Source organism: Mya arenaria, chromosome 15 (assembly GCF_026914265.1).
Source record: "Mya arenaria isolate MELC-2E11 chromosome 15, ASM2691426v1".
NCBI classification, from domain to species: Eukaryota; Metazoa; Mollusca; class Bivalvia; order Myida; family Myidae; genus Mya; species Mya arenaria.
Window position 1 is genome coordinate 6,950,797 of NC_069136.1, and position 27,292 is coordinate 6,978,088.

Consider the following 27,292-nt stretch of genomic DNA (forward strand, 5'->3'; position numbering starts at 1 on the left):
TCATAGCGGACAGGAAGTGACTTAAACAATATATAGAAAAAAACGCAAGTTAACTAGGATTGTGTCCATAGGACACGAATGCCCCCACTTGCGTCAAATGACACATGAAATGTTCACACGAGCTCTAATTTATTTACAAACAAAAATGAATGTCTATCCATATAAAAAAATCGGTCACTCAAGTATGCAAACAAAATACATTTTTGATAGTTGGAAGGACCACACTTCCCCATACTTTGTGCAGCTGTAAACGAAACCCCAGGTGTACAACTTCATCATCTCATCAACATTCCTTTAAGGTTTCAAGACTCTAGATCAAACAGTGTTGGGGTCTTTAATGACACAGGTTCGCATAATATTTTCGACCGGACGGACCATAAGTTTGGGCATAAAAAAGCTATATAAGTTATAAACAATCAATGCACCAAATTGCCAAAAAAAAAAACAGTCATAAAGCAAAGCATACGGGGAATGAAACTTATTATTGCTCAATATGTACGTTTTTCTATATGGAAATGACTCATGACTGAATAATAATCAAACATTTGTATCTGTAAATGTGGGAAGCAATTGTGACTATTGAAATTAAATGACATTCTAACTATGAGATGATATCAAATAATATTTTTTCTAATGGCGGTATTCCATGTGCACGCTGTCCACGTCCATTAAAATCTAACCAGTTAGATACAATTGGGTCTATAACCCATGTATCCGATCATCGATCCGATCCACGTTCGATCCGTGTACGTCCATGTTCGATCCGTCTCCGATCGGTGTCCGATCAGCGTTCGATCCGCGTCCGATCATCGGTCCGATCCATTTCCAATAGGAATGCAAACAAATGTTCGAATATTCGATTGTTCGATCAAACGTTTGGTATTCGAGTGTCAAAATCGGTATTCGAATATTCGATGTTTTTGTTAAAGAAATAAAATAAGAAACCTAGCTTTTACCTACAAGTGTATTGTTGTGTATAAAGTTCGTTTGTCTTGTTTTACAACGATTGTCCCCTTAAGGATGCCAGAGGCGTGAACTTGATGACATTAATACATGCGTCATATCGTCGTGAACTATAACCAGTCCACGTAATTTACAATCGCTGACTATTAGACAAGTGAAATCAAACAAATTTTACTTGTTTCCGGTACATTTAAAATGATCATGGCATTGCCAATTAAGGGTTTAAGGTGTTTAAGGACTCATCCTTCGACCATTGTGTTGTATTGACTGCCAATTAAACTGTGCAATATTGCTCCAATCGCCCAAGTTGATGATATAAATGGCATCTGCTAGTTATGCGCTATAAACGGGTTTCCATGTTTCTATTTAACGTTCGTGCTTCGAAATGTAACTTATTGTAAAGCGTTTAAGGATATATATATTTCCTGTAGTGTTGTACAATACATGAATCAGAACCAATTTTTCATAATTATATTTAATAAATGTCAATCCCAGAACGCGTCTGCATGTCCCATTGAACGACCCTCCGTTGGTGTAACGTCATTTTACCGGGAAGTTACGCTCTTCGGCGATCTTAATTCGCATATGTTACAAATCTGAACGCAGTGTCCGATCCGTGCGCGATCCGTGTGCGATCCGGGTCCGATCATTGTCCGATCCGCGTCCTACCCGTATCCGATTAGTGTCCGATCCGTGTCCGATCAGTATCCGCTCCACGTCCCATCAACGTCCGATCAGTGTCCGATCAGTGTCCGATCAGCGTCCGATCAGTGTCCACTGTCCAATCAGTGTCCGATCCGTGTGCGATCCGGTCCGATCCGCGTCCGATCCATGTCCGATCAGTGTCCGATCCGCGTCCGATCACAGTCCGATCAGTGTCCGACCGGAGTCCGATCCGCGTCCGATCAGTGTCCGATCCGGGGCCTACCCCCGCCCGATCCGTGTCCTAACCGCGTCCGATCCGTGTCCGAACCGTGTTCGATCCGCGGTTGACCCGTTTCCGATCCGTGTCCGATCCGCGTTTGACCCGTGTCCGAACCGTGTCCGGCCAAATAACATATGGAGATACAAAGTTTATAGTTTATAGTATGAAATGCAGAAAGCGTTCATGTGAAATTCCGGCCACCAAAATACGAGTTTCGCTATTCTATTGCCTCCCTTCAACGGCGTCAAGCCTATCGACAACGGCACCGAACATGCCGTCAACGACACCAAGCTTGCCGAAAACAACACAAAGCCTGCCGTCAACAACACCAAGCCTGCCAACAACGACACCAAGCCTGCCAACAACGACACCAAGCCTGCCGACACAGACATAAAGCCCGCTGTCAACGACACCAAGCTAGACTGCCAACAACGACACCAAGCCTGCCGACATCGACACACAGCCTGCCGACAACGGCACAAAGCCTGCCGTCAACGACACCAAGCCTGCCAACAACGACACCAAGCCTGTCGACAACGACACCAAGCATGCCGACAACGACACCAAGCCAGCCGAAAACGACACCAAGTCTGACGACAACGACACCAAGCATGCCGACAACGTCACAAAGCCTGCCGTCAACGACACCAAGCCAGCCGAAAACGACACCAAGTCTGACGACAACGACACCAAGCATGCCGATAACGACACCAAGCCTGCCGACAACGACACCAAGTCTGACGACAACGACACCAAGTCTGACGACAACGACACCAAGCATGCCGATAACGACACCAAGCCTGCCGACAACGACACCAAGCATGCCGACAACGACACCAAGCCTGCCGACAACGACACCAAGCCTGCCGACAACGACATAAAGCCTGTCGCTAATTTACACCAAGCCTGCCGACAACGACACCAAGTCTGACGACAACGACACCAAGCCTGCAGACAACAACACAAAGCATGCCGACAACGACACCAAGCATGCCGAAAACCACACCAAGCCTGCCGACAACGACACCAAGTCTGACGACAACGACACCAAGCATGCCGACAACGGCACAAAGCCTGCCGTCAACGACACCAAGCCAGCCGAAAACGACACCAAGTCTGACGACAACGACACCAAGCATGCCGATAACGACACCAAGTCTGACGACAACGATACCAAGCATGCCGATAACGACACCAAGCCTGCCGACAACAACACAAAGCATGCCGACAACGACACCAAGCATGCCGACAACGACACCAAGCCTGCCGACAACGACATAAAGCCTGTCGCCAATTTACACCAAGCCTGCTGACAATGACACCATGTTTATCGAAAACGACACCTAGCCTGCCGCCAATGACACAAAGCTTGTCGACAACAACACAAAGCCTTTTGACAACGATACAAAGCCTGTCGACAATGACACAAAGCGTGCCGACACCGAAACCAAGTAAACCAACACCGAAACCAAGCTTGCCTACAGCGACACAAAGGTTGTTGAAAACGACACAAAGCCTTTTGACATCGACACAAAGCCAGTCGACAATGACATGAAGCTTGTTAACAATGACACAAACCTGATGACAACGACAACAAGACTGTAGAAACGGCAAAGATGCCGCACACAAAAACACCAATCTTTGACTTGACTATCAATGTTTCGGAACTAAATACAAGGCAAACAGAAAAAAAGAACCATCCTATCATTTTATTACATTTATTATTTCTCGCACGTACATTACAATAAATTATAACTCTTTTATCTAAATAATATATCGTTTTGGGGGTAAACAATCTCTTTTACAGTACATTTGTTCTGAAATACTGAGCATTATTATAAACAAAAGATGTGTGAAAACCAGCAACAAAAACTCGCAGGATTTATCACATCTAAAAAAAATATGTCACAAACAATATGCCATAATTGTTGGATCATCTCAGAATGATGTCTATGTCCTCAAATGTAAATGCAATAAAACTGTTTAAAAATATTGCTATTCATATAAAATATTTGAAATGTAAAAAGATGATAATACACATTGTGTTGATACATGTATTTCTTAACTTACAGAACTATTTATTAATAAGGTAATGATGACATTATATAATAAGCATTTTTGTCTGTAAAAAAATGCCCGCAAATATATGAATCATATTGCACTATTCTAACAAAACAAAAACTAATAAGAATGCAAAAATATACCTTTATGTACGAGTGATTGTACAGTCTGATATGAGACAGAGTAAATATTGTAGTATCAACAGTAAATGTTATAGTATTACAATATTTTGAAAGCAACAGGCATATTTAAAGGCCCCAGATTATCACAGCTAATATACTACATGTATTTAGAAATAACAGCTACTAGTATAAGGCCCAACATGCTTATCAGCACAATGCAAGTGATATATGATGAGTTGAAGGAAACCCATGTACAAATATGTTAATTTGGGAGGCCTTTTGACCCTTTATTATTTTGGTGTCATTTTAAAAGGTTTAATGAGTAGAGAACTTGGAATCCCATGAAGAGAATGAATACATGTATGTAAAACATATAGTATATACTGAGAAAGATATCACAAGTAAGGTTTTTTGGCCCCTAAAAGATACAAAATAGGCAGAATCATGTTCGATTTCATTTGAAATAAACAAGGAAAAACACAAACTGCAAGAACTTTATCAATATGTTTTTGTTCATGTATTTTACATACTACTTATCAGTATGAAATACCCTTTCAAATGATACCAAAAGTATATGGGGTCACCAGGCCCCATTGTTAAAGAACACCTTAAGTCTCTCATAGCAAGCAAGATCAAAGTGACTATTTTTGTATTGGTATAATTTTTACTTGAAAAGGAAATTATCTTTATGATAAACTAAAACATGATAAACTAATTTTTATTAATTAAAATCAAGATTTCCTAATGAAATAAGCATCTTAAGCTTTTTACACTTAAAATCATTTAAAATATAGGGGCCAGACATAGAGGTTTGACATGATACCTAACGGCACAATACAACAAAAATCCTTTTTGTATATCGGATGCTCTAACTGGATACATATATCCAGACTAGAAGTTCATTACCGTTAACAATACTTCAACAAACAACAGTAGTAAATGTTATATATCAAACTATGTTTTAAAAACTCTTTAAAATGCAACAACATTAAGGCCACAGGGGTAAAAAGATAAGATTACTATCTATGAACAAACGATAAGTACTAACCAACATCAATAGCAGATAAAATATAAACAGTATTATAAAACATGTATGATAATTTCTATGATTAAAAAGAAAACGGACAAAAGATCACAATTCAGTATTGCAAATATAAATAAAGTCAAAAACTAGTAAACCCCCAAAGCTGAGGACGAACGCACACCTGCTTTTGCAACAGTTTGTCTTTTACCCTGCTCAGCGAATATCTGAGCCATCTGACCCCTACTGGCCTTTAATATATTCTTAGCGGACTTGGTGTTTGCCCTTGGTGGCGGTTTAGGGTCCTGTGGAAGCCGGCTCCCCTCATACATAAGTCGTGACATTCGACCGCCTTGGTCTAGGTTCATGTTCTCCCCTCCCTCCCCGCGGACTTTTGGGACCGGTTGCACGTCTGTGGGGAGCTTGCCATACTTTCCAAACAGGGTCCCCATGTAGCCTTTGCCTTTCTCAGCATTTTCTGATGCTTCCGGTTTCACCCTCGGTGCATATGTTTGTCTAGATGATGAAGAACCATAACTGTGCATGGTCTTATTCATTTGTCCTCCTTTACCTTGATCGGCTGTCATTGCAGCCTCAGTTTTAACCCTAGGGACAGGGCGAGCTGAATTAGGGAGCTTTTTCGGGTCATGCAATAAACAGTTCATCCTTCCACCCTTATGTTGCTCTGCAGTGTCTTCTGCTTCCGGTTTTACTCTGGGTACACTGGGATCATCTGTCGGCAAATGTCCATAAGAATTTAGTAAAGCCGAGGTAGCTCTACCCTTATGAGCCTCAGCAATAGGCTCTGCTTCACTCTTAACACGTGGGGCAGGTTCGTAGTCAGCCCGTGGAGTTGCCTGACCATACAATAGGGCATTGACAGTCCCATGACGCCCAACTTCGTAATTCCGTCGCGCAGAATTACCAGGGCATCTTGGTTCTGGCTGTGGATCATCAATATATCTTGGAGTTCTTGCAAATAAGTCCAGTGAACCATGACCTCTATTTGCAAAACCCTCAGCTTCCGGTTTGACACGAGCCACTTGCCTCGGACTGTTGTCCACCCCTTCTGGATTATAACCTGGATAGGGGCGTGGTTTAGAGTCTGTCATTTTACCTAGATGTATCTATAATCAACCGTTTCTGAAAAAAAGGATAAATGATTTTATTGAATATAAATCAAATAAATATGGCATGTTTGGCTGTGTGAAATGAAATATTCTTTGGTGTAATACTCAAGTTCTCCAGGTTTGAGAGGATTTACACTAGATTGAAGGAAATGATTTACCTGAATTTCTTTTATAATACACGCAGCAAATTTGATGTTTTTCAAAATAGCATATTTTAATATTAACAGCAAATATCATCCTGAAAATTTTGGAGACGCATGAGCTAAGGTTTAAGCCGCTGCTTGAGACGCTTGTCTTGCAGGGATGAATGACATTGACATAACCATCACATTTTGTACAGCTAAGAAAAAAAGGCCTAACATTATCTATCATTTCTATAAGTATTTTGATATGACACAACCTGATCCAGAATGTGAGAACTTAAGTTATTTGCAATTTATCAATTTTGATTGATAATACATGTACAGACATAACAACATCAGTACAATAGATTATACATTATGGTTACATGTAAATCTCATATTATTTTCCGTTCAAACAATGTACTGGGTATAATGTCATTGTTCTATGAAATCAGTCAGTTAAAAAATGCATGACACACACCCAGTCAGCATTTACGCTGCATGTATTACATATCATTGATTGGTAAACTGGCAACAATTTTTTGGGAGTACACCTAAGGGTAAGCTGTCCAGCCTGAATAATTTTCCGTATTATGTGTTCATGTTTTATAAAGATTACAAAAGCCATACATGCTGCAATTATTTCTAACTAATTTGTTTTAGCTTGATTGTGAAGAAAGCTGATAGAGTAACAAGTCATGCTCGAGTTTGTTTCCTGGTGGAACTCATGTTCGTTTTGAGAGGCAATAGAAAAAGAGAAACCCTGATTAAAATTGAACCAACAAGCTTTGGTTGTTCGGTTAGCATAGTGGTTGGTGCACTCATACTGTCATGTAAAATTGTGCCAACAAGAGTGATAAGTATAATATTGTAATAACTTGTTTCACAATCATTGTACAATATATAAGTTTAAACAAACCAACAAGCTTTAGGATGAAAGCCAGGAACTTCAGTCACTAGACTGCTCTCATTCTCAATTGGTGCATTATTTATATACATGAATGTGCATGTAAAGGACTATAATATGTTCCAAGTATTTCTGCAATATAACATCTTCGTTTACCAGTATGCATCAGTTTAAATTAATCTAGTTATATCAAATATTTTAAACAGCTTCCATTTTTCTCAAGTATTTTTATACAATTCTCACACAGCCATGCATTATCATAGTCTAAGGGTTTGAATTAACTTAATAAAAAAGAATGAAGGTATATTTACACGGGTGCAGGACGAAGTGAACCATTTCACAAGTGAACCAGTTCCTTAGTGTACCATTTCAGGACCAAGTGAACCACATATGTATTATATAGTGGCTATTGTGTGATGGCACACTGCCTGAAAGGTGATAATAACTAGTAATTATCGCCATTTGAATGCAAGACTTCACACATTTGCTACACTGTTAAAGATGTTTATTTAGCTGTTAGAAATTGACTTTTAAGCTTCATGACAATTAGTATAGTAGCTATTTTATGATAGTAACATAAATACAAGAGATGCATAAACATTATGATATTTATTACTTGATGCATTCAACATTATTGGCTATTACTAAGGTGTTTTCAAAATTCAGTATGATATTTATTACTATCATAGGCTCAGATTATCTTTAAAATGCTAGCGAAATGCAGATGGATCCAGCCGAAATGTCATGAAACACCCACACTTATTTGTTTTTGGTACATGACTGAGGTGTAAATAACAAACATAGAGAATTTTTGAACATATATGGAATAAAATTCAACAAAGTAGGATGTATTGATAATATATTCATTATAAGGATTAAATAAAAAGGTATTTTGTTTTTCATTTTTCTTTTCCTTTTTTCAAAACATTGTTATATCAAAATACATAATTCTAATAAATAAACACTTTGATATGATTAACAATTTATCCATATCATCTATTAAATCATTTATACTCAGGAAAATAAACTCTGAAACATAATATTTCATTAAGAGAATATTCCCTATATAACATATAGATGGTTCACTTCGTCTCACCAAGTGGTTCACTTAGTCCTGGTTCACTTAGGAAGTGGTTCACTTCGTCCTACATTCTATTTACACACATTGATCACATCAGGTCTGTTCATTCATATTTTGAATGCGATTAACTGTGCAACTAATCACGAACTTCATAGCTGAAAACAATAATTAATTAAACATCGAACCATGGAAAAAATAGCTATTAAAATCTCAAATAAAGAATAAATGGGAAAATATCTCACCTGTGCAAGTAACTAATGTAAACAGGAAGTGGGTTTTGACAGGTGAAAGCAATTCGGAACACCTCTTCCGGAAAAGCGGCAAAATACTTTGAAGTTCTTAATTGGGTAAGCAAATCTCTTTTTATGAAGATTTTAAGCAGAATCAAAGATACGTTTCTTTCTGATATAACTAACAATTATTATTAGTATAAGTGATCTAAATTTCAACCAATTTCCCTAACGTAACTTCTTAAATCATCAGAAATATAAGTGTATGTTATGTCTGCGGTCCCTGAGTAATATTGGTTCACGGGAGTAGCTTCCCTTCCAAGTTGTAAGTTTTCCTAATGATTTAAAATAGGAATATTTATTTTCCTAGACATCATTGCTGATTTATAGCTGATTTAGTACTGTGTGTTTTAAACACAGGACATGCAGGTATATAATGTTATTTCTCTAAGAGAGTCATTCAGTGATTCAGAAGTGACAGACTCGTATCTCATCGAATAAGGGACAACAAGACCTTGCACAGATATGTTCTTTTAAGTCCAAATAATTGTATGTTGAAAGATTTTTTGTACGATTTTTGATATGGCAAATCCTTCACGTACAAATTGTTTTGTACTTAAAGTGGACCGTAGTTATTCAGACCGGGATTCCGGGTTAAAGCATATTGTGTCTATTATATGTCATGAAAATAAGAAATATTACCAGATAATGTAGTTCCATACACAAAAACTAAATATACAACGAATAATTATGAGGTTTTCTTCATTTCATTCTGTCAAAACATAACGATATATACATGAAGGGCACCTGTAAGGCTGCAGTTCACAGTTTCACAACAATCAAAACACTTCGGCCATGGCCGAGTTGTTACAATTGTTTTTACGAGGTCTATCTCGAAGCTTGTGAAAGTGCAAGCACTTATTTCGAACTGGGTCCTTTGTTTTTGCTGAAGGGACCGCACGCTGAAGAGACAGTGGTGAGACACAAGGAAGTCCGGGTGTGATACCCTAGCTCTTTATCGAAGAGACCCCTTGGTGCTTTAACATGCTCGGTGTAAAGCACCAATACACAGGTTACAACTTTCCTGGGTTAAACCAGTACTGAATACACCTCTTTTCCAAGCAATACCCTTTAAATGCTGAGCGCCAGGCAAGGGTGCTACTTGTACCAACTTTAAACGTCTTTGGTATGACGCCAGGGATCAAACCCATGACCTCCCACTCTGAGGCGGATGCTTAATCACTTGGCCACTGAGACTAAGATATGTCCCAGATTTGAAAAGCTCAAGGCTCCAATTGTGAGACCATTTGGCCCTGCATAGAATGAACTGACTTCTCAGCTTAAAAATTAAGACAGCTTGTAAGACTAAATGACCAAATTTGCGAACCATATGTCCACTCCCAGATTGGTGGAAAATACATGTCAGATTGAAAGGTCAAGCAGGTTGTGCGGACTCTTAACCTGGGCTGTATTGTCTAGGTCCTGTCTGTTATGGGCCGTATCTTTCATAAACCAATACAATATACAATAGCGTCTAGATTGTACAAACAAATTAATTTTAATTGTTAATTTTGACCAAACACTGCACATATTAATCTAGCTTCTGGTGTGTGGACCTTTGATACCTACAAAAGTTGTTTTTACTATATTCAGGCCTTTTTATACCCCCAGATAACTAAAAAGGAGTTATGTGCATAAGGTCCCATTCCAATAATATTTTGCATTTAAAGCTCCTCAGGTTATGCGCATTATTAAAATTTCATTACATTATATCACGCCATTAAGTTTATATCACGCCTTCAACATAAATGACGCAACAGCATTGGTCCAGGACTGGTCACGCGGTGACCCCATATTTTTCCATATTGGTTCAAAAATGGGGTCTATTTTCAGATTCCGATGAATGAATGAAACATTTAAACATGTAAACGGGTTTTCGACGTTATATTTACGTTTAATACAGGGTTAGTAGGTCACCCGAAATGGGATATACATGGTGCAGGAAACAATATTCGGGCTCGAGCTTGCCCATATCGGGTCACCTACTAACCCCGTACTTATAATATTATGTATATTGGTTAGCATTTGCTGTTGTGCATCTGTCCATTCTGTCTAATTTTACTCCGGCTACGAAGTATTATGGCCCTTGACTTAGTAAAAGATGGTATATAAAATATTCATTATGATGTTGAATATATTTCACCTTCTCAAGGGAAGTAACGAGGTTTCAAAAAGGGAATGCTGCTGTAGAAAAGGAACACGTAATATGCAAATTGGCATATCCAGTACTCTGTGTGAATGAAGAATATGTGTATAGAAAGACCAGTCGACCCCTTCAGGGTTGAGCATGCTTTTCTCTGAGGGATCCGTTGGCCTTGTTAGGCTCGCATATTACAATATTAAAGTTTATGTTTGGTACTTTACTCAGATTTTAAATAGTTATTGTAAGTAATAAGCAACTATGAGAACGACTGCTTCCAATACATGTAGGTTTTGTTATGAATGTTTACACCCTTATTTTTTTTTTTTTTTGTACATGTATGTTCCCAATCTGCCGTAAGTACTGCTTTAGTGACAATGTTGTTTTAGATAAACTTAAGAACATGTTTCGAACCTGCAAACACCTAATTGCGTCCACCTTTGTACATAATTTGTTTTGAACATGCAGATACCTTATCGCGGAAGCACCTAACTGACAAGATTGCTGATGTGATCATGATCGCAAGTAAACACGTGATTCAAAGCAAAAATTTAATCGCTGTAGTTAAGAAGCTTCTGTGTGATACAAAAACTGATGAATTCTGGAAGTAAACAAAGCTGGCTTAATGATTGTGAAAGGTGGGAGAATTAAAAAGATTTTGCGTCACCTTAGGGCTCGTTGATGACATTTATTGCATATGTGGCAATTTCTTGTGAGTGAAATATGCAAAGATGCAGCTTATCTGGGGCACTGTGTATGGGATTGTGAAGAACCTACATAATTTCAAATTAGACAAAAAAATGTAAGATATGGGTTAATTGAAGTAGTTTTAGATTTGAATTGCCAGATTATGAGATATATTAAAATATAAGCCATTTAAGAAAAAAAAAAGAACCTATATGATTATCTAAAGCGTTCAATTCTAAGAAAGCAGAAGGATGCACATGTTGTCTTCATGAGGGCAGAATGGTGCTATCAAAAAGCAGAGATAAGCACCCTTTTATAACTCTTCACCTAAATGTGCTGTTAAAACTGTACAGGTACATTGGTCATCATTGGAATTTGTGCACCTGCTTTTATTGCACATTTTCTGAACCTTTCATAAGTAAAAAATGGTCAGAAAAATATTTTTTGTCTCATGTAGCACCAAAAATATTGCACATACTCTCATGAAACTTCCAAGGGATGTTGCTTGGCATAGGCTACTGTGCACATTCTTTTATTTTCACAGTTTACTCCTTGTATTACCACAACCAGACATTCCTGTGCCCAGGTGGCTTCTTTGGGTATACTTTACGATGGAGATAGCTCTAGTTATCAGCTGTTTTTGTACCCGATATTCGGCCTTAAAAGTATTATATTTTTCCTTATCAGCAGACCCCACAGCCCAGATGAGCATTTGATACAGCCAATTTTTAGATATGTGTTTTTTCATGGCCTCAAAAGGACTAAGTAAGGGAAATTATTCTTTCCCATTAAGCTTATAAAGAGCATTATTCGATTAATTTCAGTAACCCATACTTTATTTATGTATTGTTTTTGCTCTTATCCCATTACCTAATACCATCTACATCTACATACAAATATTCCCAGTAGGAAGTTCTTGGTATTGGCCTCTATTGGTCATAGCTCCAAAATATTCCCCAATAAGTCCTGAAAGTAAGATAACAGTAAAGGAGAATTAATCAATATTCAACTACAGTTTTGGTATGAATTTGTTCTTACAATTATATCAGTTGATATGATTAATATGAATCTGTCTCGTTTTCAGTCGCTAATGTTATGCATCATGAAATAACAATAAAAAAGCACATCATTTCTATACAACATGGTATTGTATGCATGAATAGGTCTTGTTCTTATCTTAAACATAGGGTCTTCTTATAAAAAGCCAGATTAATTTGAATAACGGTATTATGGCGACATGTAATGTCATATGGTTTTGTTGTTATTATCTATTGGACTATTGTTAATGGGGGAAAAGTAATACAAGATGTATTGATAGCAAGTATAATGTTAAGTTTTGTGTGCCAACTTCTATTTGGTGCATGTTTATACACCGTGATTGTAGACCTACGGAGCTCAGGTTTTTAAGTTGTTGACAGTACATGGTGAACTCTACAGATATTTTGTTTGTATTGAACCAAAACCAAAAAATAAATTTGAAATACAGAGTTTACATTCGTTTTTTACATTAGCTTATCAATTCAATAACAGGGATGTCTTTTTATCTGTGAAGTACACTACATACATGAACATGTGAACATTTTGGTACGCTTTTATAGACAATTTAACATAAAATATAATATCTGTTATTACTTTATCAAGATAAAACATTTTACAAATATATCCTCTTTTATTTTGCACATGTATGCAACATAATTGAATGAATAAATTATTTGACTTCATGACTTCACTGCAACTTGTAGAACTTGTTTACTTTTTCAGTTATATTATGATAATTAAAACATATCAGCTACATAAAGTCTTTTGATCAACAATAACATCCTTTTACACCTGCATATACGCATCAACTACAAACCAAAAATAAACGGAAAAACAACATAGTGTGATTACATTAATTATCATACGAATGCGTTTTCTTGTGGTCTATGCTAATGATTTACATTGTTCAATACCGGATGACTTTTGTTTCAAGTGTCAAACCGAAATTAATTGAGTTTCATTTACAATCCTCAATTTAAGATTGTTGTCCTCTGGGCATGTTACAGTTGGTGTGATGCATATCTTCATGTCCGAATGTGAAAGGTATGAATGTTTTTGCTTGTATCTCGTCAAAGTGTCATCTGAAATCGGCATTTGATCAAATGTTGAATTGTGAGGATGATTATTGAAATATATTAATCGAAATTCAGTTTTTTTAATAAATACAAATAGTTTCATTTCTATGGATTTTGTTAAGGCAGTAAGTAGCAATAATATATTTTATTTCTATTTAGGATAGATTAATTAAGTTTGAATCTTTACAAAGTATTATAATAGAGAAAACAAAAATGGAATAAATATGCAAAATTTATTTGTTGCCTAAAAGTAAACAACTTGTGGCTGTATGTGGGAAATGGTATGTGCCACATTTCTCAATCTATAATGTCTTGTGTTATTTGTCAATTGATGTTTAATTTGAATTTTATAGTAATTTTTACCTATGTGAAAATTTAAACCTGCACAATCTGATTGCTGTAAAGAGAAGTGATAAATTATATAAAAACGTTTAAAACCGTGTGAAATAGTTCTGTTGTGGCTTAGTATTCAGATTTGTAAAACATAAAAAACATTTCTTATTTGATAAGATTTTCTTGAAAGATTAAATGTTTTAACTTACATGTGACTGCAGAATTTATAGAAACTATAGCCTTCATTAAGGCAAATTCAGGATTAACGAAATATTTGTTGTGATTATAATACTTAAAGAAAGTCAAGTATGATTTCATGCCGTTTAATTTTTCTGGCTTTATAATCGCCATAATGTTTGATATTTGGGTATAATACTGTAGATTCTGCTGTAATTGTAAGCTGCAGGTATTGAAATATAACAAACTATAGACTTGAATAACAATTTTGTCATTTGAAAGACATTGTGTTAAATAATTTTTATTTTGGTTGATATTCAAGGTATATTTATTTACTTATTTACATCTCAGCCACCTATATGCGATTCAGTTTAAGCATAATATGTACAAAACAGGATATATATGCGGCCATTCTATATGGTATGTTTGTTAAAATAATGTGTTAGTTCACAAAGTATAAATTTTATTCAAAATATATGCATCCTCCATGCTATAGCGATTTTCTTGATTGATTTAATTTATTTTACAATGCCTTACAGTCACTGCTGTAAAGAATAATTACATTTAGATGAATTTGTCTCTGTGCAAAATTGTGTAAATGATTAAACATAATAAGTCATCATTGTTGCATGATGTCAAGCATCTCGTTTGTTATGCTTAAGTGAATTAAAACAAACAAAAAGACATTTTTTTGCATTCTTAAGTGGTTATTCATGCATATTTCACTGCATAATAATGGAACATTCCCAGTAAAGTGTCTGACAAAATGTTCTGGATCTTCAAATGTCACTGACAGAAATTGAAAGCTATTTCTTTAGCATCGTCAGTGCCTTGGGAAATTTAAACAGTTCACTGTTAGCTGTTAAAGAAGGAAGTTAGGATGTCTCATTTGATAAGGATTTAAATCAGTGAATCATTTTGTTCTGCTTCCCAATTCTAATAGGGAGCTCATTATACATGTGCAGAAGTAGGACTCATTCCTCTTTTAGTAATGTATGCACAAACTGCTTGGGACTGTCTGTTTTTGCTCAGAGCCCATGGTTCTGAAATACGCGAGTCCGGGGAACGCAGTCAGGCAGATTTGAAAATGAATCACTGACAATTTTTGTAAAGTTTTGTAGCTAATATTTTAATGTTAAAAGTGAATAAGCCTTAAAGGTGACATGTATTGTGCTTGTTTTGAAATGGATATTTTACATTGACTTTTTTCACTTGTCAAATGCTCAACAGGTAAAAGTTACCACTTAAGTTATTTGTTATTTTAGTATTAAAACTGCCTTAACCGTATATGTTATTATATTTAGAAATGCACCAACCAAGACTCAAATTGATTTCTTTATTCCAAAGTGAACTTGAACAATATTGATATTGAATTTTGAAGTATATGGGCTCATCCCTGGTTCATCAGTTTATGAAAATATTGGGTATGTGCGTAGTAAGTTTAGTTGAAAGTCTTTTACAATTGACAGAAGAGATTTACTGGTTATGCTGGACTACATGTAGTTACAGTCATGGTTATCCTGGACTACATGTAGTTACAGTCATGGTTATGCTGGACTACATGTAGTTACATGGTTTATTATGTTGGACTACATCACGGGTGCGAAACAGTGGCTCCAGCTCTTTTAGGAGCTGTGTATAAAAAAGAGCCAATGACACTTCCGAGCTAGAGCAAAAGAACGGATATCATCGTAAAACGTAAGTATGACTAGTAATTTTATCTAATATCACACTTATGAGGGCTTATTTGAAAAATCGGGGAATGCAGTGCCATATAAATATGTTTAAGCTTCACACGTATTTCGGTTATTCTGTAAACATATTGTTTATGGAGTTATAAAACTGATTCTCCCATCAAACACATGCATGTTTACAAACGAAAGTAAAACATTTTCACCAATTTTTAGCTGAATTTCTCTCAAAACGCTTACATTTAAGATAAAACCAGTATTATCGAGTGCTTTTATTTTGTCAGGAATAAAACTGACCGCCTGTTTACCGGAATAAGCATGTTTATACTCTTTTTCTGGGTTGAGCTGGAGCCAAAAGCCAGGGAGCTGGAGCCAAAGCGTGGAGGTTGAGCCAAAACGCTGTATAATAATGCACTCAACTCGGCATATTTGGAATAGTTGAAGTTCTGTATTTATAACTAGTATTAAGATATTGTTGTATTTTTTAAAATATATAATTATTTATGAATATTTTATGCAATTCATCTGATAATGGGTGTTACAATCTCAGAAATGTCGATGAAGCTAAACAATCCTTTCACAACATCTATATAATTATATGGTTACTGTTTCTTGACCAGTTTTTTACTCTGGACAATCAGATTCCAAAATAAATTAATTGTAGTGGATCAAAGAAAGAGTGTCATTTAACAAAGATTAGATAGACGAAAAACTGGTAAACTATGTGCTAAATTACATCAACTTAGAATTTAAATGACCGCTAATACACCAATCGGATTGAATACGTGTTAGTGTTATTTTCTTATTTTTCTGTACGTTTGATTAATATTTGCTATATACATATAATATATATATATATATATAATATTTACACCTAAACATTCATTCCTTAAATGAACTGCCTTTCGGCAATTGCGTTTATCAATTGATGAACGCAACATCTTCGGATATGTGCGGATCGCAATTCATCGCATAACAATATACATGAAAACTATTTATCTTATTGCAACATTTAAGAAAGTGTTAATCTATTATATGTATTGTTGCCATAATTGTTTCATTTTTAGCTCGTCTGTTTTTCGAAGAAAAAAAGTCGAGTTATTGTGATAGCCTTGGCGTCGTCGGCGTCGTCTGCGTCTGCGTCTGCGTCGTCGTCGTCGTCCAAAAACTTTAACCTTACCTCATAACTCAAAAACCGTTCAACATTTTCACATTAAACTTGCTACACGTGTTCCTATTAACACTATGCATGTTTATAGCAGGTCATATAATTTTGCCTTTAATTAATATTGAGTTATCCCCCCTTTTCGACTTGGAATTTCATCAGACGAGCGTTGGCACCCACTCCGCGGTGCTCTTGTTTACATTTAAAAGTGATTTCAAGTGGTTGATCTTTTCCCGCGTTATTGCGACGTCATTTGAAAAAAATGTTTCCCGTTACAGTCCGGTCGCTATATTTACAAAATGGGTAAGAAAGATTAGTGAAAGGTTTTCTTAAATGAAATGAAGTATTTTTTTAACAATTCTTAAATGAAATAATGAACTATTGGTGTAAATATAAGGAATGAATTGCGGGGTCGATGTCATTATCGGGGTATGAACGCAATTGGGCTGGTCAAACTATGCGTGGAGTCCTTTCGACTCCACACACTTTGACCAGCCCAATTGCGTTCATTCCCCGATAATGACATCGACCCTGCAATTAATTCCTTAAATGAGGTACATAATTTACCGACATTAAACGCAAGCTTGGCTTAGTTTAAGTGAAAACAAGTGTGCATTCTTACAATAATTCATCGTTTCCTCGACCAGCAAGGTTGTAATACAGCATAAGTTAGCACCCGATATTAAGCCAATAAACAAATGGACTAAGTGTACATTTTTTTGTCATTGAAAAATTAATGTATTTGTTTACATTATGGTTTAAAAGTTGTACATGGAAGTTCATCGCATTTTTTATTTACCATCCGACTTTGATACAAACACCTTTTGAAATCCCTTAACTCTTTTAAGATGCAGATATTGTCAAACTTAATCAATTTATCATAATATTACACCAAACAGGTTTGCTTTATTATTACGATAACTTAAAAAAATAAACACCTTATAAGTATCCTCGCCCACTTATATATATAAAAATAAATGAATAAACATAGATCTAACAGAACAAAATAGATCCCAGTTTTTGCTGCACATCTGACTTTCTGACTTGGAACATATCGAGGAGTAATACATATAACATTTTTTTTTTTTTTAGTAATCTTTATTAATAAAGAATTGAGCGTTCGGAATTTGCCGATATTTCTCATCAAAACGTGCATTATTATACAGTGTATTGGCTCAGCCTCCACGCTTTGGCTCCAGCTCCCTGACTTTTGGCTCCAGCTCAACCCAGAAAAAGAGTATATAAACATGCTTATTCCGGTAAACAGGCGGTCAGTTTTATTCCCGACAAAATAAAAACACTGGATAATACTGGTTTTATCTTAAATGTAAGCTTCTTGAGTAAAATTCAGCTGAAAATTGGTGAAAATGTTCTACTTTCGTTTGTAAACATGCATGTGTTTGATGGGAGAATCGGTTTTATAACTCCATAAACAATATGTTTACAGAATAACCGAAATACGTGTGAAGCTTAAACATATTTATTTAGCACTGCATTCCCCGATTTCTCAAATAAGCCCTCATAAATGTGATATTAGATAAAATAACGACTCATACTTGCGTTTTATGATGATATCCGTTCTTTTGCTCTAGCTCGGAAGTGTCATTGGCTCTTTTTTATACACAGCTCCTAAAAGAGCTGGAGCCACTGTTTCGCACTCGTGTACATGTAGTTACAGGGTTATGCTGGACTACATGTTAAGTTACATGGTTTGTTATGTTGGACTTAATGTAGTTACATGGTTAAGTAAATGTATGTGGACTTGGAGTCAATATATTCTTTTGTTAAACAAAGTAGGTAATGATAAAGGGCATTTAAGCGTCATGTCAATTCTGACCAACAAAGTCATTGGTCTTTACAATTCTCCTAGAAATTTCTCCTAGAAATAACTGTCTAACAATGTCTTTATTCTGTTTACAGGAAAGACCAATGTGAAGAATATTAAGATAATTAAATCCACCTAGCAATCAAAATCCTCTTGTGACCATCTTAAAATAACCAGTCACCATGACGACAGTAAATGGAGAATATTTTCCCGACCCCTCACCAAAGCCACACCCTAGAGTCAAGCCTGAGGCCGAGAGCTATGCGGAGAGAAATCGTGGTAATATGGAGCGCTGGTTTGACTACAGTGGAGACGATGGATATAATTCACCGCGGCCTGTAGGAAGGGCCGTTACAGATGAAGGTCGTAGAAATGCCAACACAAATAAGGGCTGCATGTCAGATATCATGGGTGGTTATGCAGATCCTGTTCCACAGAGAACCATACACCCTCGGGCAGTAACAGGGGAAGCATCCGATATTGCTCAACAGAGTCAAGGTGGAGCCATGAAAAACTTAATTGACAATTATGGTAATATGTCCGTGGAAGCTAGACACGGTCCAAAAGTTCATGGGTACGAAGCGGAGGAGTATGCAGAAAGGAATCATGGGACGGTTAATAAATTAATGGATAATTACGGTAATTTAACACCTGACCATCCCCCGCCCCAGAAGTTGGGCCTTGGTGGAGATGTTGTGGCAGAAAGGCACAATGGGGCAGGAATGGGTCCATTGCTGCGTATGGAAGGGCAGAGAACCCAGCAGGAAGGGAAGACTGGCGTACTGCACCAGGAGTCACAGGGAGCAGGGTGAGTATTTGTATATATCTAATATTTGTTCATTAATGAAAATTATAATAAAAAAAAAAATTACTTAAACTTGAAAAAAAAAATTAAGTTTATGTTCAGGTATTGTCGTAGCCTTTGTGTAACAACACCGCATTACAAACTGTTAATAACTGTTAAGATTACCATGAGACATGTAAATATGTTTGCTTATACAATAGTAAGGAACACATGTAGCAATTAATTTATAAGCTCCATAATGCTGGATAAAATGTTTGCTACCATATGCCTTTTGACCAAAAGAGAAAAAGCAGACACGATAAGCATCTTGTCTTATATATACATGTACAAAAAGTAAAAGTACTATCATCATAAAATATTTCACAGAAATTTCCATTTTGTTTTGTCACATCTTGATACATAAATTATCATGTTTCAGATTATATTGAATAATCATGTTTTTATGTTAATATTAATAATACTGAATAGCTCTTAATAATAAATATTAAATTATTTTAACTCTTTAAAGGAATTGTTCACCAGATAGGCACCAAAATTATTTTTTTTCTGTTACAAATCTCAGGACAATTATTTAATAAAATGTTTTACTCTTTGATATCATAATTGTCAAAAAAATACCAAAATGTATAAAAAATCGAATTGGAGACCGGGTTCGACCGGTGTCGCCAAAATTGCAGTCCAGTGTTGTATCCACTGTGCTATGAAAGCTTACCCTGATCAGTTGGAATATTTAAGCTATATACGTAACTTGGTAATATCACGTGATAACATCGACTAGCCAATCACGCATAAGGAATGAATTCTACTAGGTAGACATACCTAGTAATCTTTTGAAAAGGAGAAATACAAAAAAAAAACTGTGAAAATAAATTAATTGTAAACTATGTGGTACTTTGTTACATGTAGTAAGTTTCAATGCATTGTACATGTTGATACCAAGTTCATGTCGGTTTTCAACAATTTTCTTTTTTCTCTCGCTATTTCATCATACGGAGTACAGCCCCTTTAATTAATTATAAATGGTTTTCTAGATGGGACGAAACTCCCCCAGCAGTGCGAACACGGCCTGAGGCTGAGGGAATCGCGGACAAACAGCAGTCGGAAATTGTCGGAAATCTGATGAGAGGGGAGGTAGCGCCACCAACTGTCCGTACGCCAAAACAGCCGCTGCAGATGCAAGAGTCCACCACACCGTAAGAATGGACCTGCTTCAAAACTAATTTATTATTGGTTTTTCTTATAAATTCAGCTGACGCTATGAAGTACAAAATGTGATAACAAAAATACCGTTAGGTTAGAATTTGCTTATCTTGTCAGAAAAAGGTTAATGCATAAATTTATTTCATATCATAGTTATCAATAGGACTTTTGAAATGGGTTCAATTGTTATTTTATTTTAAAGATTATGTACAAGGTTTAAATCATGTAAGTTGTAGCAGAATCATGTACCGTCATTAATGTTTTTCAACTCACCTGATCTTCAGCTGCCGTTTTTACTAAATTGAAATGATGTGGGGTGTTGATTTTAAATAAATGTAAACAGACAAGTTTTCCCCCTTTATTTCTCTTAATAGCAAAAAGGCTGAAATCAACTTCAAAAAAATGTCAAAAGCTTATTCCTGTTTGTAAGACGCAGGCATATTTTTTTAATCGAAATCTGTGGGAAAAAGTGTGTCTTATAATCAGCCATTTACGGTATTCATGGATTGGATTAGTTGTACTAGGGTCAGATGCTTGGACGACTGTTCAAAACAGACGGGCCTTAGCGTCTGCTTGGGGTGCTTATGATTGATGAATAGGCCACACCAATTTAATTTCTGTTCTTCAGTTTTAGACTATTCAGATCAAATGAAGCAGGCAGTTGAAAATATAAAGAAATCCATTTTGTTTAAAAACAGGAGCAGGTTTAATTCCTCTATGCTTGATATGTATAATGATTACCACAGTATTCCTCGCTCTAAGTGATAGTTAAAGGAAACACCCTACAAAATATTCATTTTATTAACCTGTTGTTATAAATATAAAATAACCTGTTTTTTGTTGCGCTAGGCAACCTGGCAACTCAAAAAAGTGTTGTTGTTTTTTCATTTTTGGGGGTAAAAAGATTTTAAAATTTTGCATTTTCGGTAAAAATTAGTGCTTAACTTCATTTTAGTGTGACATGAATTCAATAAATATCTTTGCTTCAGTGAAATAACAGGTAGCCTTTCGTGATTGGAAATCTATTCAAAGCCACTACCATGTGTCATACAGAACTGTTTGCTTCTTACAGTCGCCCCCAAAGCAGTCCATACCGTACACGACCCGAGGCAATGACAAACTACCAGAAGAACCAAGCATCAGAGATGTCAGCCATTATGCACGGACAGTCCTCCGCGAACACACCCGCACGTCGCAATAACCGCATGATGATGAAGTCAGAAGACTGGTAGACAGCTGCTTACCCATTCATATACAATGTAGCCTGAGCTTGTTGGCCATTGTTTAGCTTGATTGTTATTATTGATTTTTGAAGGAGAAAAAAATTGAGATTTTCTTTAATCTTTGCTGAGCAAAAATTTTAGCTTCATTTTTTATTGAAAGTTATGAATTTATTAATGTTTTTAAATCCTTTTTTGTCAAATTACAAATGTAAGTTTTTGAATAACTAATAAGGTCGGCTTTAAAACCAGATAAGTATCATAAACACTAAGATGGTGTTCTTACTTTATAATTTTAGTGTTAAAAGAGTGTGGTTTAATGCTACTGAAAAATTCGCATGAATTATCAGGAGGCAAATGCATGTGAATAGTTTAAGAAAAAAGGTGATATTGTAATAATGGTTTTACTTTCCAAATATTTGGACCAACAGTTTTAAGAGTGTTGTGCAAGTTTTATTTATATAAAAACTATTTACATGTAGTATTAAAATGATCATATCGTAAGTTAAAGTATATTGGATACTGTAAGTAGAATTGTACAAACACCAGCCTAGAAACATGTAGGTAATAGTAACATATTTTATCATAGGCTGTAGAGTTTTAGCCAGGTTTTAAAAAAGGGACTTGGTGCTGCAAAAGAGAGTTAGGGTGCTAAGGGAGAAAAGAGTACCGGGTACCTTGTATTGGGCTGTGAAGAGAGCAAACAATTTTAATTTTACAGAAAATGTTAAGAAACCTTGAAAATGAAATAATATTACATGTAAGCTTTAAATGCCAATATTTATAGTTTACATGTACATTGTATTTATAATCATATTATTGTTTTACCCAAAACAAAGGAAATATTTGATAACCTAAAGTATTTAATTCAATGAAGGTTCAAGGGTGCCCATGTTGATCACAATGAGGGCAGAAAGGTGTTACCAAAAAGGACAGGATGCAACACCCTTCCATTATCTTGAGCTAAAATCCTATAGACTATGCACATGTACCTTTGGAAATGTATTCCAGAATGGGTTCAGCTGCTGTATATCTTATTATTTACAAACCCTGCATTATATTACTGTTATAAATAATGACCAACATAGCAAACGTAGGTAAATAGACTAGTGATGCTGCTTACATATAGTAAAAGTCATGCTAATGTTAATTAAGGTAATGACCATGGGTTATTGTCATTAATTTAAACTTTCACATCAAATTCAAATTAATGTATTGTCTGAAGTCCTCTGTCAAACGGTTTGTTTTAAATTATAAATCTGTCAGTTTGTTTCAAAACATAAAACGAGATTTCCAAGAATGATAGATTTGGAAATTGATGCAGTGTGGCAGGTGAGATGACAATAATGCTATTTATAAATTTGTTTGAAGTCTTTCTTCTGCTGTTCTTCCAGAGAAAGTTTCATTTGGTAAGTGTTGAAGGGAACTGAAACCTGTATGTAAATGTTAACTAGTACAGTTTGGCCTTTTAACATTAACCCTATGATCAGTTGTACCATTATGTTTAAAATCCTCTTCAAGGATGTATAAGATTTTACCAAGACAAAACTACTTATTGATGTGTTTTTGTATTATAATAAAAGATAGTTCAGTTATAATAATAACATCACATTGATCAGCATTAAACATATCTACACTACACAACTATGTTACACTAGGTACATGTACATGTAGGCCACATGTATGCTGAGCAACTTTAGCCAGGTTAAAATATATTGAACAGTTCATTTCAGCTGGTACATGAATACTTGATGCTTGATATTCACAATGGATCTGAAATGGTTTAAATAATAAACAGGAACACAAGCAGGGGTCTCACTCCTTATAGGCCATGTAGGCTGCGACCTACACTTTCTTCCCAACAAAAATCGCAATGACAGGTGTAACCTCTAAGGTTCTAAAGTAAAATGTCAAAAAGTCAGTGTTCATGTTCATGTATTTTCCCCTTTGAAATACACATCAAAATAAACTTTCCGACCATCTACCTGTAAATAAATATCAAGGGGCCATGTCCCCAAACCCACATAGAAAAGCTGCCTGGTCGAGCTATGCCCTTCCTTGAAACCATGAAGTTTTAACTGACTGCCTTTCATTGTCATGATATTTTCACTTGCTCTTGTGCCAATGGTTGTAGATATTGTTTTTACAAGAAGCTTTTGTTACATTTGTGTTGTTGTTTTGTTTTTTGTCATTGTTATTACTGCTTACCGTAGAATGTTCGCTATGATGTCCCTTAAAGTGTCTGATGTACAAGTGAACAATTACGTGTTTTCTGGATTTCTGGTGACTCCGTATTAAAATGGTGAGAAGCGATCGTAAATGTAAAAATAATCTTTTCAATATAGTTATTTTGTCAAAAACATATAATTATGTGTATCATATCTGAGAGTTTTACCATAAAATGGTTTTTAATATTATTGAGTAACAATTATGCAATGAAATGAAGATTTGCAGTTTTGGGTTTTGAATCTCAAACTTCGACTCCAGACGTAGAGAAAGCGGAGTCAGGCATCAACATTTAGCATTAAAGAATTGGCAGGCCGTATTGAACATGTTGTACAACAGATACCTTACCTGAAACATGAAGAAAGTCTCAATTTAGCATGAGCATAATAAAGTTTTGATAGTAATTGAACTGATATACCATCGTTTCATGATAGGTTAAAGAAAACGTTTTGGAAGGGATGAATCAGTTTTACACTGATAATAGTTTTCATTAAAAATCATTTGAACAAATTGTTTTTTGAACAAATGCCATATTTTGATAATTTCTGTTTTCAAACCCACCAGATACATGTACATGTACAGTTATATTAACCAGGGATGATTTATAAAATGTGTTCATTCCTTTTGCTATATTGTGTTGTTTTAAACGTGTTTTGTGAACTGTTTACAGTGTATATATTTTTAGGATCTTGATTAGCCCATATCATAATGCTTGCTCACCAACTTCAGTTTTACATTTAGTTTTGTTTAATTCTCAAAATTGTTGATCTTTTTTCTTTGTATCTCACTTAATCATTATTTAAATCAGTATACTGCCATGTATGGGAATGTTGTTTGAAAGAAGAAAAGGAATTTTCATGGAACTATAGAAAAATATTATTCAATTTGTGATGTTTAGTAGATTCAAACCATTTAAATAGGATTTGTTATGATTATATTTAATACAAGTTAGAATGAAATTTATAATTGAAAATTCCTGCCTGATGATACAATTCTCTGGCTTTTGTTTTTCTTTATATTCTAGAAATTAAACACTGGATAATAAGAATACAATTTGGTTGTAAAGTCTTCTCAGAAATGTTATAACCATGGTATTGATATCATATTTTTAGGTGCTATAGAAAACATAATATGTGATACAATTAGAAATACTAATTGTAGATTAGTCTGTTGCCTTTAGATTATAAATCCATGGTAGTGGAGAAGTGTTCGTCCTTAATTTGGCCTATTTATGAACAAATAAGATTTGTCATTAAATTTCATAATTTACATCAAAACAGATCTACACTTATTTGTATGTTACAAGCGCATATATTTTACCACTCATGCTGTTTTTAATCATTTGAATTTGTTTTACTGAAGCGTTGTGCTGTTATCTCTGGCCTCTTGTATTTTGGTTACTGAATTATTTTTGTGATCTTATATTCTCACCGTTTTGTAAATATTTAGGTATATTTTGCAGCTAGTTTTATTTAATCAAAACACAGTATGGCCTGATTATTTTGCAAATAAATTGTCAAGTATAGACGAGACATTGTTGTGTTTTACTTCTTCTCCACGTAACCACTCGCCAGAAGTGGGCCTCTATGGAGTAATCTACAACCGATATCTAATGCAACGGCAAGTTAGCCTAGAGCGCCACCTACGTCCCCATGGCGACATTCGAATTTGGGTCAGTGCTTAGAAATTCAGTGTTGAACTGTGGGTGGGATTTTCTGGGCTCTTTTGTTATAAGTTAACTATGATGTTTACCGGACTGCGTTATTTTAATTGAGTTGTATACTTTATAAAAATAGGACTTTGCCTATACAGCTCGTCCCGGATGTGATGGACTCTAGGTCTAGTGGTAACACACTTGACGGTCAATTCTGGGATGGCAGGTTCGATTCACTGCCGCAACACAACACAAATGATACTCGTCTTTCGGGAGGGGCGTTAAACGGGGGTCCCGCTGTTGCACGTTGAAGAACCTGGGTAGCTCTTACCACTATGTCTGCACTAACAAAAATGACTATCAATCATATCGGAGCACTCGCCGAATGGGCCTTGTCCGGATGCGAGTATAAATAAGTTTCGTTCGAGTTGTTCGTATATCGGTGGCGTTGAAGGACGGCGAGTAGACTACAGGCTAAAGGTGATGTGTATACTTGAGTTCTAGATGGGACCGGAGGCATTCTCCCACGTAATTGACCACGCAATACTGGATTGACACCACCGACATCGCCACAATAATTCCAAAATCGTCCAGCATAGGTGGCCCGGAAAGAAGCTATGATCAAGTCGCACAAGAGAAGGGAGGCCAAAAATAAGTCGGCATGTTACAGGTTTAATAAGAAGCTGAAAGTTGAACTCAAATGTGCAAATGGCCAAAAGCAAGATGCCGATTTGCCAATAAAAACTTTTAAAAACTGGTTGTAAAGTCTTTTACAAATACTGTACTTTTGACATCCATCCCATACAAACTATGAGCTGTTTAATAAAAGCATTTGATGGATTAGGTAGACTAATAAATAAATGTGTTAACAGCTGCAATAAAATAGAATTTGCGACAGTAAATCTCCCTATAGGTGTTAATTTTCTTCTTTTCAATATCGAATGCTATTCTTCACTCTCAACAGTTTCTCATCACAGTTGAGATCACACATTTTATTAATATTTACATAAAAATGTACACCAAGTTGTTTAAATCTAGTATCTCCGCATAACAAATTGATTGTTTTTGTTGAATCGGGCAGAATATTTAAGTGTTCTAATTCAAACTGCGTCTTATCAAAATTTACATTTAGACCTGATGATTTTGAGAATCCATATAACTTCTCTATGACAGTTTTCACTGTTTTCTCTGTACCATCTTATTCTAAAGATGTAACGTCTGCAACTTGTGAAATCTGGTTTTCCTCTTTATCGATACATATTTCTTTTATTTCTTTGCAATGTCTTATCTCAATAGGAAGGATTTCTGCACATACAATAAATAAATAAATATGGAGAAATTGGATTTTCCTGTCTACAACACTTACCTATCTGAAACAAATCTGACACGCATCCATTTAAAACTTAAATAATGCTTAAGTTTCTTAATAACAC

The 27,292-nt window shown here is 35.6% G+C and overlaps 3 protein-coding genes across 8 annotated transcripts; 2 read left to right on the forward strand and 1 right to left on the reverse strand.

Annotated features, from left to right (window-relative positions):
- The first annotated feature begins 2,436 nt into the window (after nucleotides 1-2,436).
- LOC128220131 (aspartate and serine-rich protein-like) lies at nucleotides 2,437-3,201 on the forward strand. The gene is made up of 2 exons (XM_052928401.1): nucleotides 2,437-2,623; nucleotides 2,843-3,201. The coding sequence occupies exons 1-2, from the start codon at nucleotides 2,437-2,439 to the stop codon at nucleotides 3,199-3,201; spliced, it is 546 nt and encodes a 181-aa protein (XP_052784361.1).
- A 391-nt stretch (nucleotides 3,202-3,592) lies between these two features.
- Nucleotides 3,593-8,614, reverse strand: LOC128219682 (apidaecins type 73-like). 4 transcript variants are annotated; one of them, XM_052927588.1, is made up of 3 exons: nucleotides 8,575-8,599; nucleotides 7,563-7,679; nucleotides 3,593-6,235 (listed from the first exon to the last, which is right to left on the reverse strand). In XM_052927588.1, exon 3 carries the CDS (start codon nucleotides 6,202-6,204, stop codon nucleotides 5,242-5,244), a length of 963 nt encoding a protein of 320 aa, XP_052783548.1. In that variant the 5' UTR covers nucleotides 6,205-6,235; nucleotides 7,563-7,679; nucleotides 8,575-8,599; the 3' UTR covers nucleotides 3,593-5,241. The 4 variants fall into 4 exon arrangements, with proteins under 4 accessions (XP_052783548.1, XP_052783549.1, XP_052783547.1 ...); XM_052927589.1 differs by lacking the exon at nucleotides 8,575-8,599 and adding an exon at nucleotides 8,348-8,405; XM_052927587.1 differs by lacking the exon at nucleotides 7,563-7,679 and having other exon boundaries at nucleotides 8,575-8,614.
- On the forward strand, nucleotides 8,584-25,735 carry LOC128219684 (uncharacterized). 3 transcript variants are annotated; one of them, XM_052927591.1, is made up of 4 exons: nucleotides 8,584-8,679; nucleotides 18,850-19,562; nucleotides 20,591-20,752; nucleotides 21,832-25,735. In XM_052927591.1, the coding sequence occupies exons 2-4, from the start codon at nucleotides 18,937-18,939 to the stop codon at nucleotides 21,989-21,991; spliced, it is 948 nt and encodes a 315-aa protein (XP_052783551.1). In that variant the 5' UTR covers nucleotides 8,584-8,679; nucleotides 18,850-18,936; the 3' UTR covers nucleotides 21,992-25,735. The 3 variants fall into 3 exon arrangements, with proteins under 3 accessions (XP_052783551.1, XP_052783550.1, XP_052783552.1); XM_052927590.1 differs by lacking the exon at nucleotides 8,584-8,679 and adding an exon at nucleotides 13,377-13,531; XM_052927592.1 differs by lacking the exon at nucleotides 8,584-8,679 and adding an exon at nucleotides 14,972-15,303.
- Nucleotides 25,736-27,292: the final 1,557 nt, after the last annotated feature.